Source organism: Pollicipes pollicipes, unplaced genomic scaffold (genome assembly GCF_011947565.3).
Source record: "Pollicipes pollicipes isolate AB1234 unplaced genomic scaffold, Ppol_2.1 Scaffold_6686;HRSCAF=7923_pilon_pilon_pilon, whole genome shotgun sequence".
In the NCBI taxonomy this organism is placed as follows: domain Eukaryota; kingdom Metazoa; phylum Arthropoda; class Thecostraca; order Pollicipedomorpha; family Pollicipedidae; genus Pollicipes; species Pollicipes pollicipes.
The window spans coordinates 2,511,342-2,530,107 of record NW_023596921.1 but is presented as its reverse complement, the minus strand read 5'-3'; the positions used below and the strand labels follow the sequence as shown (position 1 = coordinate 2,530,107).

The following is an 18,766-nucleotide window of genomic DNA, read 5'->3' as shown; positions in this document are numbered from 1 at the left end:
GTATGCACTCACTTCTGTAACACTGTCGCGCCTCTATCTAAGCACTGCAACTGACTGGAAACCGGAATGACAACACGTGCGAAGAAGGCTTCATGGTTTCGCCGACCATTGGCAAGGTGCGCCTTCGTGGTTTCGCCGACCACTCGCAAGGCCTCTCCATGGATCGTTTAACGCACAGGTGCGCGAGGCGAGCCCCACGGTTTTGGTGGACTGGACGGCGCTCTGACGCGTCCCGTAGCTGACAAACGACTGCGACGGCGATTCAAGTGCAGGCTCGCCGGTCTGTTTGCGACCCGACACGATAACGTCCATCTGGAAACCGGTTTCAGGTTTTCCTTCAATGGCCCTAAAATCCTCACGTAACCTTCCAACTTTGACGGTAGGTGAAGTTAGCGCATTTTCCGCGGGCGCGGACAAGGACGGCGCCATGTCTGAGGTTAACCGTCGTTGGTGTTGGCGGGAATCTCGTTCCGCCGACCGCAAGGCGCGCTGTTGTGGCGCGCCGCGCCGAAGCCGGCCAACGCATTATCTACCACGGGGGGCGTCGCCAGTGCGCCGATCACTGCAGCGGGAATAAGTCACGACCCCTCCCCCCCCCCAACACCGTTCTCGACGGTGACGGTGCTCCTGTTTTGCGGCGGCGTGACCACTGAGCTCATCAGCTCGGCCCCAGCAGCTGACACCGACCAGCAGTGGCAAGCAGCGCCCCCGAAGCTGGATTTACTGACATTTCTGTTTGCGCTTTTCACCATCCGGCGTCGCACGAACAATACATCCTTGTCTCCAACACTAATTTCCCGTCCCTTCCCACGGGCCAACTAATACTTGCATCCAGCAGTCGTCAGGTTCGCAGCAACTCGACTCGTCGTCAGACTCGCGGCTCCGAACACATCCGTTCGTGCTGAGCGGCGTGGAGGGTTTACCCATGCTGCCCGAAGACCGCGGCAAGAGAAGCAGGGCCATCCGGGCAGCGCTCGGCCCACGCAGCTCTGGCAGCACCGGGCCGCCACGCCTCAGCCTCGGCACTGACAGCTTAGCCCACAAATCTCATACAGCGCCGGGCCGCCACGCCTTCACTTCGGCCCGGACAGCTCAGCCTACACAGCCGGGCCGCCACGCCTTCGCTTCGGCCCGGACAGCTCAGCTCACACGGCCGGGCCGCCACGCCTTCACTTCGGCCCAGACATCTCAGCCCACACGGCCGGGCCGCCACGCCTCCGCCTGGGCCCAGACAGCCCAGCCCACGCAGCGTTCGGCTCAGCTCGTCCATTTATTGCTCACATGATGCGGGTTTGTACGCGGCGCCTACCGACGGACAGGTGGCGCCGCTCGGCGGACAAGTGTGGCACCACGCCGGTCATACACATCACTACAATGCAACACGGGAGATCAGATTGTCATGCACGGCGGGCGGAGGGGGCGAACCGGCAGAACAGAATGCGGCCACTGCCCACGGGCCTGAACCAGCATCAGCTGACGTCATTTGGAAGGTACCGGAACGGTTACAGACTGAAACTTCCAGATCCGAACAGCCTGGGCGAGCCGTTTGCGAACAAGTAGGGACAGTCAAATACATTTGACATAAATACCAGGTGGTCCACGGGCACAGCGCCTGATTAATCGTACACGCACACGTCAGTTCATCGGCGGGCTTCCTCCTAGGCCCGTGCAGTACCGCTATACCCAGGCTGCACGGCGCACACGTGCAAACAGCATCGAAAGTCCTACAAAATCTAGCCAAAGACGCACGGCACGGTAATTCAGTAAGAAAGAAGGGCGAGGGCGACCGGCACGGTCGCGCAACAGGAGAGACAGGCGGGCTTGGGGCGCCCGCACACACCGCGCGCGCACACGCCTCTTATAAACAGGCACAGTAACATGTATGTATACAGCGGGCGGCGGGCCCGATGGCGGCTATGAAAGGTGGTCCACCCACGGCAGAGGTAAGCTGCGAGACGGAGCGGCCCGACGGCGCGCCGCCGCGCCTCATAAACACTTCAAAACACGTCATAACGGCGCGCCGGCCGCGCGGACACCGGCCGTGGAATGTTGCTGATAATCGTGCTGGAATGAAGGCGCCACCGCGGAGCGCGCGTGCGCGGTGTGAATATGTACAGGGTGCGGGGCGGGCCTCGCCCCCCCCCCCCCCCCCCCTCTGCCCGCTGGCCGCCGCCGCCGTAATACTGGCGCCAGCACGGACTGGCCAGCACGCGGCCAGTCCGGTAAGTACACCCGGGCCGCGAGCCCCGCTCCGCTTAAGTACGCACTCGGCGCGGCGCTCGAGCCCTCCCCCCTCCGTCCTGTACAGACCAGCCCCTCCCCAACGGACGGGCGGCCCAAGCCACCGCACAGCAGCACAACCGGGCATACATAGAGCCAACGACTCCACGGCGCGCACAGAGGGTAACGGTAAATATACTGACCTGAAACCGACTCAGATCTAAAGCATCTCTCCGCGCTAGCTGTTAGACCTCCGTATAATACCCCTAGGCGGTGTTAGCTGTGCTAGTCACACGTGTATAATCTACTCGGCGTGTAGCAGCCAGCACACGTCTGCGGATGACGCTGAGAGCGGGCGGCCTGTCTCGCCGGCCGCCGGGCCGCGCCGGGCCGGGCCGGCCGACCTCTCAGCCGCCGGCGGCAGCGCCGCGGACAGCACACACTCAGATCTCTCGGCAGCTGGCGGCTGGCGACGGCGCGCGGTCGGTCGCTGGCGCGGTGGCGCGACTGCTTGGCACATGGGCGGCGGGCGGGCGGCGGCACGCCTACACGTCGGCGCTGCACTGGGGTGTCACCGGCGGCGACTGCAGGCTGTATGGCTTGGAGTCGGCCAGCCAGGGTGAGTTCAGCGCCAGCGGCAGCTGGTCGCGCGGCTCGCGCTCCCAGTCCTCGTCGCGACCGCTGGTGGCCGAGTATTCCAGCTTAACCATGGTCGGCAGCGACGTGTCCTTGTCCTTCTTCTTGCGCGCGTACCTGGCCGAGAGACGGGCGTGAGGCGGGCGGCGGCGGCGCGGCGCGGCGCCCCCGACGGCGGACGCGCGCGCCGCGCGCACCGGCGGCTAGATGAGTGGGCGGTCTAACGCCGCTACCGTCAGCTGCTGCGCTACTGCCAGCCGCTGGGCGTCGGGCTGGTACCACGACTGCGGCCATCACTGAGCCGGACACGGGGACCGAAACGGCGGCTGGCGCGGCAGGACGACCGGGGGCGGAGGACGCGAACTCGTCGGGTGACGATGACGGCGCAGCGCGAATACGGACCGGCCGGGGCGGCGGTCGCAAGTGCCGACTGTCACCAGCCAGCGTGCTGGGCTGGTGACGATGACGGGCGAGGGACGGGCAAGGCAAGCGCACCCGGTGCGGGGCGTCGACAGATCGGCAGCCGGTGACAGGGCCACGCGCGTGTGGCATGATCCAGAGGACAATCTCACATAGACGGACTGCTGCTGATCCGGTGCTGATGGCAACGAGACTGGACTGACCGGTCGCAGGCGACGGTGCGGCGCCGTAACTCGGATGGAAAGCGTGCAAAGGGCCGGGCTCGGAGGACCGTGAATCACGCCAGGGTCAGCGCACGTGACAGGGGCAAGCGAACAGGTCGGCTTATATGGCAGTGCGCGGTTCCAGTTCGGCTGATATGAAAAGTGAACCAGATGAGAACCGATACCAACACTGCACCAGCACTGCAGCAACATAATACGCCGATGGCACAGCACTACTCGTCGTGAACGAGAAGTGCAGTGCCAAACGGAAGGCGTACATTACCTGTTAGTTGACCGACGTCTGAGTCAGCAGTCGACATACGACCTACGCCGCGGGCGGCTCACTCACTGCGCCTACCGAGGCTCATCTCTAGAGAATCCCAACTTCAGATGGGGTTACCTGCTGGCCTCCGCTACTGACGTGCGTGCAATGAGAGTGCGCGGCCGCGCCCGGCAAGTGGACGCCTTTAAAGATGGCTGAGCACCACAGCCGACTGGCTGGGAGCCGAGGCAGCAACAGGACGCCCGCGTCCTGTCTTGCCGCCCTGCTATACGCTGTCTACGTTTGTCCACAAGGTCTGCTTAACGCGGCCCGAAAAGTTTGTGTCGCATTAGGCGGGCCTGAGGCGGTCTGCCTGATGGGAACTCCCCACAGCGGCCTACACGGGGAACGCGGCTTCTAGCAGCCTACGGAACACACGCCTCGCGTGCCGCCCGGACCGCCGGGGAGGAACCCCAGCCTGCTACGGCCCGCCAGCGGTGGCAAGTTGGGCCGCCTGAACGGAGCCGTCGGGCCGCCCTTCAGCAGCCGACGGGGTCCCAGTCCCCGTTCCCACTACCGGGCCAGACTGCCGGCCCGTTGCTAGACGACCTACCGTACGGAAATGGTGGCGATACCCAGTACCTGTACCTGAGGTCGCGATTCCACTTGTCGATCTTCATCTTACAGCGCACCCAGAGATCGTCCCGTCCGAACTGGTCCTCCTCCGCCACCTTGCTCACGTGAAACACGATCGACTTGATCAGGTCCATTTTCTCCTTGTCGAAGATCTGACGGTAGCGAGTGGGCCAGTCAGACTGGAAGGCGCCGCGCGGCACGGCCGACTGCACGACACGGGGTCGCGGGGCACTACGGGCGTGCGGGAAGCAGAAGAAACACAACTAGAGGGGGGGGGGGAAGGAGCGGCACTGACATGTCAGCTGACATGTGCGGGGATGGACATCTGAAATCATCAGCTAACCGTGCAAAGATCCACCAACAAAAGACGCAAGCAAACAACGCCAGTGGCGGAACCGGTGGCGGACTCCGTCCCAGCGGGGACGTGGCGTGGTAGTCACCTGCTTCCCGTGGTCCCCAGTGGTGTTGGAGCTGATGCGCTCCTCTTCAGTGAAGAGGTTCTTCATCAGCTTAGCTGCCAGCGTGGGAACGTCCAGCATGTTGCCCATTGCCTCCATCACCTGCAGCACAGAGGCCGGCAGCAGTCAGCGGGAACCCGCCGCCGTCACAGAACAGGCGCTCGCGACACACAGCCACACGTCTGTCGTGTCTCGGCCGACTACGGGCCTCTCCAGCGGACAGAGGACAGCCGCCACCGCCGTCGCTGCCGCCGTCACAGAACAGGCGCTCGCGACTCAAACAGCCAACGATCTGTCGTTGTCTCGGCCGACTACGGCCTCCAGCCGGAACAGAGGACAGCCGCCACCGCCGTCGCTGCCGCCGTCACAGCACAGGCGCTCGCGACACACAGCCACACGTCTGTCGTGTCTCGGCCGACTACGGGCCTCTCCAGCGGACAGAGGACAGCCGCCACCGCCGTCGCTGCCGCCGTCACAGCACAGGCGCTCGCGACACACAGCCACACGTCTGTCGTGTCTCGGCCGACTGTGAGCCCGCCCAGCGGCGCGTCCGCCGCCGCCCGTCCGCCACTCCGGCTCACCTTCTCCTCGGGCAATAAGCTGCTCCACCTGGGGTCCTTCCAGGGCAGGTTGTCGGCGCCGCACGAGCTGATGAGCGTGCTGGCGGCCGCCTCCGAGGTCGACTGCGTCGTCTGGGCGGCTGCAGACACGCGGCAGCGCCGTCAGCAGGGGAGCGCCGGCGCGCCGACCGACCGCTAGCGGTGCGGCGGACAGCGGCCGACCAGCAACATCCCAGCATGGGTCACACGCGTCCGCCACCTGCTGCGGCTGGCATATAGACAATCACGAGGCTATAGAACCCAGCGGTTGAAAGCCGGGAGGTGCTCATCGCACCGATACCGAAGAAACTGACATTTGAAGAAGCTTGCAATATGTGCTGATCTCTCACAACGAAGGACTGTATGAAGCCTGGTACTGTCCGAAAGACATATTTGCTCTCTCCGCACCTTTCTAAGAGCAATACACATTTACATCACTGAAAGTGTTAAAAAAAATCCGGAAGACAAACCAGGCGTGTTAAAACCTAACCATGCATATAGAGCCAGCCAACATAAGACAAACTATGCATAAACTTAAGGTAATTTAATCGGAATCTAGCGGCAGGAAAATTTAGACGTTGCAAAACCGAAACATGCAAACGCATCAAATTGAAAAGATGTAAAAAATAAAGGAAGCAGTCGTTAATATCAAAACTCAACATTTCACACACAGGCCAATTAATTCGGGTACTAAAATCAACAAATGCTTTCGACTAGCATGCACAGCACGACAGGCAGCCTTACTTCACAAAAACCCGTCAGGCTGAAATGGGCAACGTTTGGTTAGATCATCCCGAACAGGCATAAATCGCAAATATACGGTGATACTGTGCGGAGCGAATCGATGACACGGTAGTTCCGAACAAGCACCGGTTATAGTTGCAACAACGTTGTAATGTGTAGAACGACACCGGACTGCGTCATTCTGCACGTTATTTCGACGCAGTGTCAGCACGGCAATAATGTGCGAGGTAACTAACTGCCCGTGAGTGGTGCACAAGGGCTCTCAAAGACACACAGTGTGGTGTTGAGACCATTCCCACGCCTGTCTAACGAATCGGTGTGAGATCGGAGCTGGGTGGAGACTGACCATCCGGAGATCGGAGCTGTAACACGCACAGCACACGAAACACGCCCCTCCCACCCCGCATCCTACCCAGGAATGGTTCAGTCCACGTGACCGGCGCCGTTCGGTCGTACTTCCTGCCCTGGGCCGTCCAGGAACACTTTGGGGCCAACCCAAACTGCGTTATAAATTGACACCTGGCGCTCCAGCTCGGTCCGAAGCCCAATTTACGTTTGTGTGAGCAGTATTGGGATCTCTGCCATTTGATCCAAGCGTGTGTAGGCGCGATGAGCTTCACAATGGGTGAATTCAAACCTGGGGTAATGCTAGGTCAAAATGACTTAACAAAACAAGGGCCTGGTGATGTCCGGTTTGGGCGAACAGCTCGCTTCCTATTCATACCAGGGACGCTAAAGACAGCAGACGCTGACTGCATATTTCACATGTGTTTTTTTACGGCAAAACGTATGTTCTGGGCCAGATATCTTGAACGTTGCGTGCGCTCTTCTCAATGAGTTGACGCCTTTCTTTTCACCCGGGTATTTATCGCTGTCCTGTAACAATTCCACGGAATTTCGGCGTTGACACCAGCCCCGTAGGAGGCGAGCGCGCTGCTGTGAGACTCCCGTTATGAAATTGTCAAAATTCAAAATATAATATACTTAAGCTGTCTGGAATCCGGTGAGGGACTAATACTGTTTTTGGGGACTCAGATTAACTTGTTTTAAAAAAGCGCTTTTGGCCGTTTGACCGCTGGCCGGGACGAAGAGGGCGGCGTCGGTACGTCTGACCGGCGGCCGGCGGCCGGCCGGTCCAGCCGCGGGGGCTGCGTACCGCTGGGTGGCGTGGCGGTGCGCTCCTCGGCCGAGCCGTCCTCTGTGTCGCCGCTGACCAGCTCGATGTCCTCCTCGAGGCGCCGCTCGGCCGTGGTCGCCTCCTCCTCGTCGTCGTCGCCGTCGTCGTCCTCGCCGCTGGCCGGCTCCTCCTTGGGCGAGAGCAGGCCGTTCTCCTGCGGCGGCGCGGGGCGTGCGTCAGGCGGCCGCCGACGCCGACACACTACTCGCCGACGGCCGACGCTAATGGCACGCCGGCGTGCGTCGGCACGCGGCGGCCGGCCGGGCCGACGCACCGGCCGGCCGCCGTGTCGCTGCCGGTCGGCGCCCATTCGGACCTCAGCCACCTTCCACCGGCCCGACACGCCAACGGTGCTACAGACGCCAGGGCTGACAACCTACTGGCGACTGCGAGCAAGCGCCGAGAACATGAGAAAACATGACATCATCGAGGCTGCGCCTGCATTGGCGGCCGTGCAATATGCTACCTGATGACCATCGGGTCGCATTGAATGGGGAAACCGCTCCATGTGAAACTTACAGCTTATGCGTGCCGTAATTCCTTAGCCTTAGAACTAAGTGGAACTAGTATATGGCCAAAGTTACTGATGCACAACAACCATGCTCATTTAATTCACTCCTTCACCAATTTTTCACAAACTTTGGCAAAGCTAAGCTGAATTAAGTCCTGTTAATTATGTGGGTTATCTCGTAAAGGCTTAAGCTATTGAAGAAGTCCGCCAACAGCCATCTCCGTGTCACAGACGTAGAACGCTGGTTCATCCCTCAGCACCGATATGATTATTCCCTTCGGCACGCTTGTTCACCATTTCCCACGCAAACACTTTGCCCATTTTCGCATTGTTCCAAAATTTGCTGCTGTGATTATTTTTTTTGTAGCTCGAGAAAAATAAAAATCTGAAAACATCTCACACAAGCACATTTAACCCAAAGCACCGTTCCAAAGCTTAGCAGGTTTCAACGGGCTAGCGTCGCCGTTTACATCATACGTAATGAACTTCGCCGAACCGTCACACCTTTCCTTACTGTGCAATGGCTGCAATCATGCCAAACTGTCAAACTTTCCTTACTGCGCCATGACTGCAATCGTTGGCAAACAAACCGGCCACAGCCGGCCATAAAACTTGATGCTGTGCGCTGGAATGACTGCAGATGCATCATTTGCACATTGGTTGACTTTGTACCTGAATATCAAACAGACCTTCAAGCCAATACCAGCGACATCATTCCGTCACAGCCCGATCCAGGACCACGCCCAGAGCAGTCATCACTGGTACTGCCATCGCCATCCAATCCACCGTCAGATCCCGTACAGCCGGCCTCCCGCCTCTCCGTCACCCCACTCACAGGGCGGCCGGGTGGCTCCGGCGATGGCGACTGCTCCCGCGGCTCGGCCGGCTCGGCGGACTCCGGCTCCGGCTCCGACTCGGCGTCGGCCGGCACGTGCACGGCGTGCACGGGCTGCGGGACGCGCGACTTGCGCCGCTTGGCGGCCGAGCCGGCGGCGTCGCGCGGCGGCGTGCCGGACTCGTCGCGCTCGTGGCTCGGCTCGGGCGTGCGGCGCTTGGCGCTAGCGGCCGGCGCCGCCCAGACGGCGGCGGCCGCCGCGGCGGCCGAGGTCGCGGCACGCGGCGCGGCGGCCGGCGTCATGCTGGTGGCGGCCACCGTGGCCGGGATGAGCGGGGGCGGCTGCGAGGCGTCCAGGCAGCGGTCGGCGCTGTGGCCGTCCGTCTCGGTCAGACCCTTGATGCGCAGCGTCTCGGCCACCTGCGGGCAGCAGCGGCCGCTCCTGAAGGCTCGGCTCGGCGTCGGCACATGCACACACACAGACAGATGGACACAGTGAGCGGTGGAGAGGAATGGGTTCCGTAACTGAATACCAGGCCCCTCTTAAGCTTGGGGAAGTTGGGGACGTTCCTTGGGGGGGGGGGGGGGGACGTTGCACACTGGGCTTCTGCAATGACAGGAGCATAACTAGCGCCACGTCGCACTGACGAGCTCACCTTGAGAAAGCTCGGCAGCTGGTTCTGGGGCAGGCGAATCTCGCCACTGTACATGAACTTGACGAGCGCCTGCGCCACGATGTGCGGGATGTCGTGCAGGATGATGATGGGGTGCGGGTGCGGGTGGTTGGTGAGCAGCGTCTCGAAGTAGGTGGAGCAGGCCGACAGCACCAGCCGGTGGCACTGCAGCGTCTGGTTCTCCACGGCCAGGGTCACGTCGGCAAACGCAGAGTTCTCCAGCAGTCGGCGGAACACGCCTTGGATTGTGCTCGAGAAGCTGTGCCACTTCAACACGTACTCACGCTCGGTGCCCATGGCGACGGGGCGGCCGCGCCTCTGCCGACAACAGCTATAAGTCAGCTACTGGCACATCACAGAGAGCCTCCATACCCTCAGAACTGCAGCAGTTATGGCAACATTTCCCTGTAATTTGGCAGCAGAGATGTTAACAAGAAATGTTGCATTGGCAATGTTTCAGAAGTGATAACATGTTGCACATGGATCATAATTTTCATATCACCAAGTCCATTCTTCTTGTCTATTTTGTAACTTCTAACACTATCTCAAGGCCCAAGTGAAGTAATCAGTCACTTCAATAGGCATCTGAAGGAGGTATAACTCAAGAGAACTTAATGCAATCTGGGAGTCATAAACAACATACCACTTGGTCATGTCACGGCCACATGCCACAAACTAGCACCCTGCTAACAAATACAGGATGCATCATGATCTATCACCTGAACATCCTTTTACACAATAATAAAATGCAGCCTGAAACAACAGGATCAACATCACTTGAGCTGTGCATTACCATATGCTGTCACTGTATCTGATGGAGCATCCATTATGCTCCATCAGATATTTCTTTGACACTCCACTGACAGCATCTGGTCTGTTTAGTTTTCAACTTTGGTTTTAGGAAATTGTTGGTAAGTCAGTTTTATCTTTCATCTAAAAACCTATAATGAAACACCATGACATGGGCAATTTGTCCACTTGCATGCAGTGTCCTCAATAGACCAGGCTAACTACTATCATAACTTAAAGTTAAAGTCAAGTTAAGACTCAAAACACTGATAAGCTATCTCATTGAAAAAGCCATTATCATGTCTGGTAATCCATGTTTGGAGTGTCTTCCTTGACTCTTATACTTCATTGGTAGGAAGATTTCTGCCATCCAAAGGAAAAAAAACCAGTATGCACCATCAGGTAGAATAGCACTCAGGCCTTTTTGCCTCTGACCAGCATAATTTTTGGTAGGGTTCTCAGCTGAGATAGGTTGTAGATAATGGTGAGACAGGTATTACCACTTTCATGCCTTACATTAAACAATGATTTTCTGAACATGAAAGACACCTCTACATAACAGGCTTCACCTGTAAGCAAAAGCAGTCAACACACTGACATTTCAACAATAAGGAATAGGTACCTGAAAAACATAACAAATAAACCAAGTATACCTTGAAAGAAGTTAATTGGCTCACTGATGCCTGCATCTGGTCAGAATCACTGCATTTTCCATTGATTAAAAAACATTTAAAGCAAAGGCTATAAAAGAATGTCATACCCATATTCCCTTTACATAAATTTTGATAATTCATTACCATACAACACCCACAAAAAACATTTTTGAGACAAATGTCTTGAGCATTATACCCTACATGTTTGTCATGCATACTGTTGATGCTAGTGTGTAACTCTAAACAAGAATGAAAATGGAAACATTGATTGTGCTTTCTTTTATGTTTCCCATACTTGCAACTCAGATACAATTAAAACAAGGAATATGTCAATGGTCAATAGGGCACCTAAACAGACAGTGTGGTTTCCTGTGAAACAAGTGGCACAGGTTTTGATTCAAACACTAGTGATCTTAAAATAATGGCAATCTGTCATAAACACCATCACAACTTAATTTTCTCAAACTGAAAAACTGCTTTGCCCTGCCAGAAAGCCAACTGAAATATCCTTTGATGACAGCAGTAATATTCAGGACACACTGTGGTCATGAAACACCCCAGTCCTGTGATCTTGTAAAGATGTGCTAAACTAAGTCCTGTTTTATATCTAATTAAGGATGCTTCCTACCATTCATGAGTATTTTCTGTCAATAAGTGATTGCTTTTAATTGATAGTTATAGGCTAGAGGTCCAGCTTTTAGGGTCAGAAGGCAACAGGTTAATGCCAGCAAATTGCATATGAAGCCACCAGACAGGATCCTGGTAGCACAAATGTTCATTTATATTTTGAACACTACTGGATGAATTTTAGAATGTTGCATTGCTTAGCATTTCATTACTGGAACAAATTATTCAAGTTCTCACTACATCCCCTCCAATTATGGGTATGCAGGTGGGAAAATTGTCTAACCAGCTTTTTGCCCACCAAATTCACCTTTTTTATTGAACACATATGTATCATATATGCTACTATTTTGCATCCATTCTCCTCAGATAATCTTATAACCTTACCCATATTCTTGTAGTAACTCAACTTTGGTTTAGATACATGGTTTCCTGGCACTGGTTATCAGTTCAGAAATATAAGAAGAATGTTCTTAAATATACTAAGCAATCTTTAAATACAGATGGATTAAAATCCAGCACTATATGAAACTTATTTAGCATTTCCTAATTGTATGCCTGGGAAAAATCATGCTTAATACAAATACTGTCCTATAAGCAAACAACAGGGCTTTGCATCAGTTTGTAACAGATTCCTGCAGTTTTTTATCCTCAAGGTATCAATACCAGACCTACAATGCAGAATCATAAATGTTCAATAAATATGGCATCAGATGTTTCTTTATCACAGGTCCGTAGGACCTGGCACATGTATGCTGCATTAACAAGAGGAGCAATATGTTTCCCATTCATAAAGGGCAAAGTTTTCCATCCAGCTCCAGGGGGATGGGTTCAGCCCAATCCCCCTTCTAACTGGGAGAAATACACCACATCCAGAGGGGGAAGCAAGTCTTTTAGTAATTTGTGGGTGGGTTTCCAATAATTCCAATGCTCCACCTCCAAACAATTTTGTGAAAACAAGTCTATAAACATCCATATGCTTTTAACCACAAGCAAATACTGCTGGAGAGGAAAAGCATTGTACAAGTGTGGAGGAAGATACCAAAAAACAACACTTATAGACAATACTGTGTTGACAGCCCTCCTTACATACAAAACACCCAATACAAATGTGTGGTGCCTATAAACAGGAAATAAACCTGTGCTCACACTGCCAATCAATACTTGGCCCTCCTAGGTTTAGGAGCAAATTATACTCATTACCAGCAACATCATGTTTTGCATCACAAAGAAAATGTGCTCATTTGTGCCATCAGCATCATTTCAGTGTTTTTCAACAAAATGACAGAGATACTCGCATATATCACTTGACTCCTGAAGACATAACCAGCCATCATTGTCATCTAGTCTTACATTTTCAATGTGTTAAAACTTACATCCAGCAAAGATGGAAATGATGGCAATCACTGCACTAAGCTACATGCAGTAGCCAGTTGTTTCATGCATCATGGCACAGTGGTCCAAGAGCAATGAAACATCAGACCTTGTCCTTCACGCGAACCACGGACACTTAACAGGCGACAAAGGAAGATAATGAGCACTTACCTGGCGCAGTGCAGACAAAAAATGGAGGCCTATAACTAAGACGCACAACGGAAGACGACTACAAATCTCACCTGAACAAATATCCAAGCACCCAGTGAACCACACACAAAATTCTTGTCGTTATCTAAGTCGCAGTCATCGCAACCATGCACAAAAGCACGACTGTTTTCAGGCACACAGAGCCCTCCCGCAACACAAATTCCAACCTGTTGATTAATCGATTACCTTGAGGCGAAACATTCCCAAAAGAAATACCACTATTTATAAACCTTAACATTATATTTGTTAGTATTTTGAAAATTAAACTATTATACAAATTTCAATTTTTTTCAAATTTGATTCCGATTTCTTTTTATTTTGTTACTTTATACTGAGAATATGTAAAACATTTTACTTCTAAACGTGAGCCGGTGTTAAGCCTTTGGCCTTTCCCCAATAGAGACGACCTCTGTTCAAGGATACACACTTGATGTATTATTGAATAAAGGGTTGGATGAAGCAAGAGAACATCATCTTTGTTTTCTGATTGGATAGTTATTGCGCTCCAACGAGATTGACTCAATCTCAATCTCAAACATTCCTCATTATTTTTTCACTTAATGTTCTTCAACGCTATGTTGCATGTAAGATAAAAATGACAACGCACGTGCCACTAAAAATATCATTTAAAAAATGCAGAGAAAACTGCATTTGATGCTCAAACCAGTGACAATGCAAATGATCCTCACTACAAGCATATGGCCTGCCATCTAGCGAAGTTTTCAGGAAGTTGAAGACCCGTGCTGAAACTGAAACGGGTGAGGGCGGTTTGTGTTCGAGAGCGAAGCGCCTGTGGAGGAGCGCAGTGTTGCAGTGTGAGGGGGCGCGGTCTGCCGTCGGCCGGGAACTGTGCGAGCTCGGTCTCCAAGGTCAATTGGCTGGGTAGCCGGCTGTGCGTTAAGGGCTTGGAAGATTCGGGTGTCCGTTACAGGCCATTGGTTCGAGTTCCCTCGCTTGGACTTGGTTCCTAAGGAAATCGTCTGAAAAACGTTGACTCAGACCTGAAGCCATGGCTCTGAACGATTGCTGCCGCTGTGTGAAGTTCTTCTTCATCCTGCTTAATCTCCTTATCACGGTGAGCTTGAATTACGACCGTCGGTCCCGTCTGACATTCCTCTTCTGTCACCGTCCCATGTATATCAGGTTGCCGGTTGAATGCTGATAATGGTGTTGCGTAGGTTAAGAAGCATTCCTGACTGCATTTCTTCACCGTCAAAGTAATGAGAAGAATATCGGACAATTCCAGCTTCGTCAGAAGGCTCGTGTTCCCCCTTTGTTATTGCGGAGACCTGTAGTGCTGCTTGTGAGGACACTTGGGTTGTCCGTTTGGGGTCGGATCGGTTAGTTCAGCCGTCTTCTTGGCAGACATGCCGTCATGTAGACGTGGAAGCCCACGTGTTACGACCCGTAATTTATTCTTATGATGGGTCCGTCTTTGAGTAAAACCTGATATTTCACACAGTTCTCACGCAAGACTGGTTAGGTGATTCTTCATTGTAAGATGGGTACATTTTCTTTAAACTGTAAAATATAGCTATTTTAGGTACTGTTTAGCACATGAGGTAGCAGCATTCGCCGCGCACGCCCGAATAAGTGCGTTCAGACCATGTGTTCATCTGCCTTGCACGCAGCAGGAAGCTTTTTTGTATTCGGATGGCATATATGGCGTCTGTTTAGGGTTTAAGAGCGTTTCCTATCGCAAGTCACTTTTCCCATGCGCAGCTGGTTCTGTGTTTCTCGGACAGCCACGTTTGTGAAAGAGAACACTTGCGTGGATTGACGGGTTTCGGCATTACGTCGAAGTACAGAACCATGCTACTGATGCTCCCATCCAGTGTCCGGTCATTCACTTAGCATTTTGCAGCATTCGTTCTTCGACTTTTGGTAACCGAGGCGACCCCAGTTTATCAGAGTTGTGGTTTCCTATTCAGGACAAGTTAGTATTTGTGTTAGTTATTTATTTTTGAAGTGGGCCAGAGCGGGGGAGAAACCTGTTTGTTTGCGTATATTGGTGGTTGGTCACGTTTTTATCACTGTTCGGCCCCTGCGACTCATTTCATGTTGCGGAGCTACTTCCCTGCAGTGAAATAATCTCCGTCGTGAAATCTGGACTGGCTCCCAGGTCGCAACCGACCCGCCTCCTGGGCGCGTTTGCGGTGGCCTGCGATGGCCAGCCCCGCCTTCAGATACCCACTGTGCCTATGTCCGACCTCCGCAGTGTCAGACTCGTGCCCCCCGGACCAGCTGACTGCCCCACACCACATCCTCTCAGCTCGACTTTTGGACGCTGCGAACGTCAAATCCCCATGTAGACACGTCCTCTGCCACCCACACCCGATACTGTGTTTCGACATCGGGGCTGGGCGGCCGGCCCGGCACCGCGGGCCACTCCAGGCGCGTGGCGCAGCAGGACCGTGCTGGTACCGGCGGCGGTCGCGGCTCGTGCCGGGACGGCGCGTGCTGCTCGGCATCACAGTCGGCGGTGTGCCGGCCCCGCCCCGCCAGCGCACGCCGGCTCGGCCGTGGCGAGAGCTGCGGATGGCCCGCCGACCGCCGGCGGCCGTCCAGGCTCCAGTGGATGTCTTCCAAGGAGGAAAGAGATCTGGTGTGGTGTAATCTTCCGCTCGTTATCAGTGTCCGGACCCTTTGTTTCATGATTTAGACAAAGCTCGGCGTCCTCACTTAACGACGACATTAATGTGCTGAAAAAGACACGTGTTTTTGTTCATTATTTTGAATAGAAAGTGCCTCTCTTTCCACCCACCGTGACGTTTATTTATCACGTGTTGTGTTGCGAGGCCGCGCCCTGACAAACGACGCCAACATAGTGACAGTTCCTTCTCACATGCCGATTTACGTCTGGCCGATACCAAAATCACAGCACCGTGTCGCGTCAGTTCTGGCCGTGTCAGGTGTTTGGCTCTGACGGCACCCGCCAGCGGCCGGTCAGACCACGCGGGCGGCACGGGTGCCAGCTCGGCCGCCGGCCGGCGGTCCGCGGTCGCCGTGTGGGGACCATGACGGGGCTGTTTGCGGGCCCCAGCGCGCGCGCGGTCGGACCCGACCTCCGGTGGCCGGTGAGAATCGCCGGCTACGCTGCGGCCGCGCCGCCTCAACAGCGCCGTCCGGGTCCAGTCATCGGGCGGCGTGATGACGTCCCCGCCGGCTGCTCTGTTTGTTGACGCAGACTCGATGGTCCATGGCGGCGGGTTCTGGTCCTCACTGCGCTCCCGCCGTCCTCAGTTCGCCCTCCACCGGTGTTGCCAGCAATCGTGCTATTTTATCTGAAGCGTAGTTAAGCCATTATAGTCTGACCACGAAAGGAGAATCGGCTGCAGAAACACGGATCGTTGGCATCTCCATGGCCTGAATGTTTAGCGCCTGGCACCCCTTGACGTCACTGCGCGCATGTCCGGCCCTCTGTCCGCACGCATCACTGCTCCGCGAGAAAACCGAGCCCTGTCACGCCTACCGTCGGATTAGCAATGAGCGTCGTGGACGATAAATGCGGCGGCGATAGGCGCTATCGCCGCCGCATTTACCGACCACGGGCGGGCGGCGCGCGAGGAACACCGCCATTAGCGCGTAGATCGGCGCGTCCCGGCGCCGCCGGCCGCGCCGTTTCCTGGCAAATTGTCTGGGCCGTCCGCCGTCACCGTCGTGTCAGCCGCGCCCCCAGGCGGTTGGCGAACGCAGCACAGCAGAACGCCGGCTTCCGGCGGCCGAGGGAGGGGTCGGGTGACTGGTGCCAGCCGGTGCCCCGTCTCGGCCGGGGAGACGGACGGACGGTGTCATCTGCGCAGGCCAGACGGCTAGCTCGGTTCGGCTCGCGGGGAGGGATGGCAGTGGTGCTCGGCGGCGAACTCAGAACTTGCCAGACCAGACCAGATAGTGGAATATTCCCCACCTAACCCTGCGGCGGGGCAGGGCGGTCGCCCCTGGTCATGGTGGCTCAAGGTCAGGACATTCGCGCGTTCGGTGATGTCGGAAGGCGCTCTGTGTATGATCAGTAAACCCAAAATAAACCACAGCGCGGTCGGGAGGACCCGGACCCACACTTTCAGAGGAACCTGACATGGGACGAAGGGAGAGGAGCACCGGGTTTTACAGCTCAGGCGTTTGCACACGCTTGCTTGTTCACATGTATGCTAATATTTGCCTGTCGAAGCGTATTTGACAGGTCACGTTTCTTGCTGTTACCCGTCATTTGAGTAGCTTACGGGTTCTTAAAATATATGTATCCTCCCTATTTACGTCCAGTGTTGCCGTGCGCTGAGTCAGCTTTCTATTGCTTACCTCTCACATGCAAGTCATTATTCAGATGTCGTGTGTCGCTGTCGTGATGCTCAGACACGGTGGCCTGACCATGTCAAGGTCGCGCTGCATCCCACTGACGTTCTGTGCGAATCCAATAAGTATTGCGTCCGGAAGCAGTTCATCCGTTCTGACGCCGTCTCCTCAGACGCGATCATTCATCTTGAATGTTTCCCTCATGAATCGCCATCAGGGCATCTACGGATCATATTGAGCTGATTGCGGGTGGGTGGCACGGGACCAAAGGCGTCCCGCGCTGATGGATTGCGGGAGACCGGAGGTTGGTAGGCGTGGGTGGAGAGCCTGGTACACTCCTCGCGGTTGACGCGCGCGCGATCGGCTGGGCAGGGGCGCAGCCTCCGACCATAACTCGGCACCTCTCGGGAGAGCGACGTTATGAGCGCCGTAATCGCCCGCGTCTGGCGGCGATGACGGCCGCCGGGCGCCCTGTGAGACGGCGGCAAGCATAATCATCTGCTGACGAGCTGCCGCCGGCCGCAACAAGCGAAAGCGTGCCGTCGCTCGGTGCTGGCAGGGGGCCGCGCTCGTAGGACAGCCGGCGTCGGGGCCAGTCGGCACTGCAATGGTCTGACCTGGTGGGCCTCAACAGCTTGCCTAGGGAGGCTGGCAGCGCTGAGAGCGCTCAGGCTGCTCAGCAGGTAATCACCTGAGCGGGCTGATACGCTGTGCGTGTGTGTATGTCGTGGCGCGTTATCTGTTCCGGTCGGCTGCCGTTTCCAGTCGACGCTGTCAGTGAGTTGGCAGGCGTTGCGGCATATGCGCCCATTCGAGCACGTCCCCGGGCCGTGACCACCTCGCGAAGCGCGCAAGGTACGCTACATGCAGGCACCTGCAGCGGCCGTGTGTGAGGATATCCCATCTGTGGTGCGGGAGTGAGAGCGGCTGGTCCGAGTCGCCGTTGCCGGCCGCGCGTGCGCCGGTGGCGTACAATTCTCGCTGGGTCGCCGTACTCAACGGGGAGAAACGCGGCGCTTTCGCTGCCCGCCCCACAGTACGCCAAAATCAGCGGCCATCGGAGGCACCGAAAACCCAACAGTCATCCACGACACTCGACGCTATTGTTGTATTGTTTCCGCATGGGGTACCGTGGCCTGGTCGCAGACTGCGCCATTGTCCGGTAATGACTCGAGCGTATTTTGAATAATCTGTGTGTTTGCGGCCGGCGTCCCGACTGCATCCATCACAGCGCCGACAGGCGTCACGGATGACCGGGCACCGTCGGGGCTCTGGTCGCAGTGACCCCGGCTCAAGCCGGCGCCGGTGACGATCGCTTGTGAAGACTCGCCTGCCAACGCGCAGCGTCGCCGACGCGGCGAGCTCGCTCTGAGCGGCGCTCCCGTCGGTGATGCCGTGGGCGCCGTCAGCTGCTGGCACCCGTCGCGAGCGTGCCCTAGCCCGTTGCCGGT

The 18,766-nt window shown here is 55.7% G+C and overlaps 3 protein-coding genes across 3 annotated transcripts in view; 1 reads left to right on the top strand and 2 right to left on the bottom strand.

The window, feature by feature from the left end:
* Nucleotides 1–1,257: 1,257 nt before the first annotated feature.
* LOC119107548 (uncharacterized) lies at nt 1,258–8,768 on the bottom strand. Its single transcript, XM_037231033.1, has 6 exons — nt 8,702–8,768; nt 7,335–7,509; nt 5,417–5,535; nt 4,818–4,937; nt 4,384–4,529; nt 1,258–2,973 (listed from the first exon to the last, which is right to left on the bottom strand). The coding sequence occupies exons 4-6, from the start codon at nt 4,932–4,934 to the stop codon at nt 2,766–2,768; spliced, it is 471 nt and encodes a 156-aa protein (XP_037086928.1). The 5' UTR covers nt 4,935–4,937; nt 5,417–5,535; nt 7,335–7,509; nt 8,702–8,768; the 3' UTR covers nt 1,258–2,765.
* Nucleotides 8,769–8,989: 221 nt separating this feature from the next.
* On the bottom strand, nt 8,990–13,200 carry LOC119107295 (longitudinals lacking protein-like; the record flags this gene model as incomplete). Its single annotated transcript, XM_037230720.1, has 3 exons — nt 13,058–13,200; nt 9,358–9,693; nt 8,990–9,121 (listed from the first exon to the last, which is right to left on the bottom strand). Coding segments are annotated over exons 2-3 (447 nt in total), but the record flags the coding sequence as incomplete, so codon positions are not given.
* Nucleotides 13,201–13,779: 579 nt separating this feature from the next.
* The window catches only part of LOC119107410 (CD82 antigen), a 29,995-nt gene continuing 25,008 nt past the window's right edge, over nt 13,780–18,766 (top strand). Inside the window, exon 1 of the mRNA XM_037230846.1 lies at nt 13,780–14,100. Coding sequence (XP_037086741.1) covers nt 14,035–14,100 — 66 coding nt within the window. The 5' untranslated portion in view covers nt 13,780–14,034. The remainder of the gene's footprint in view (nt 14,101–18,766) is intronic.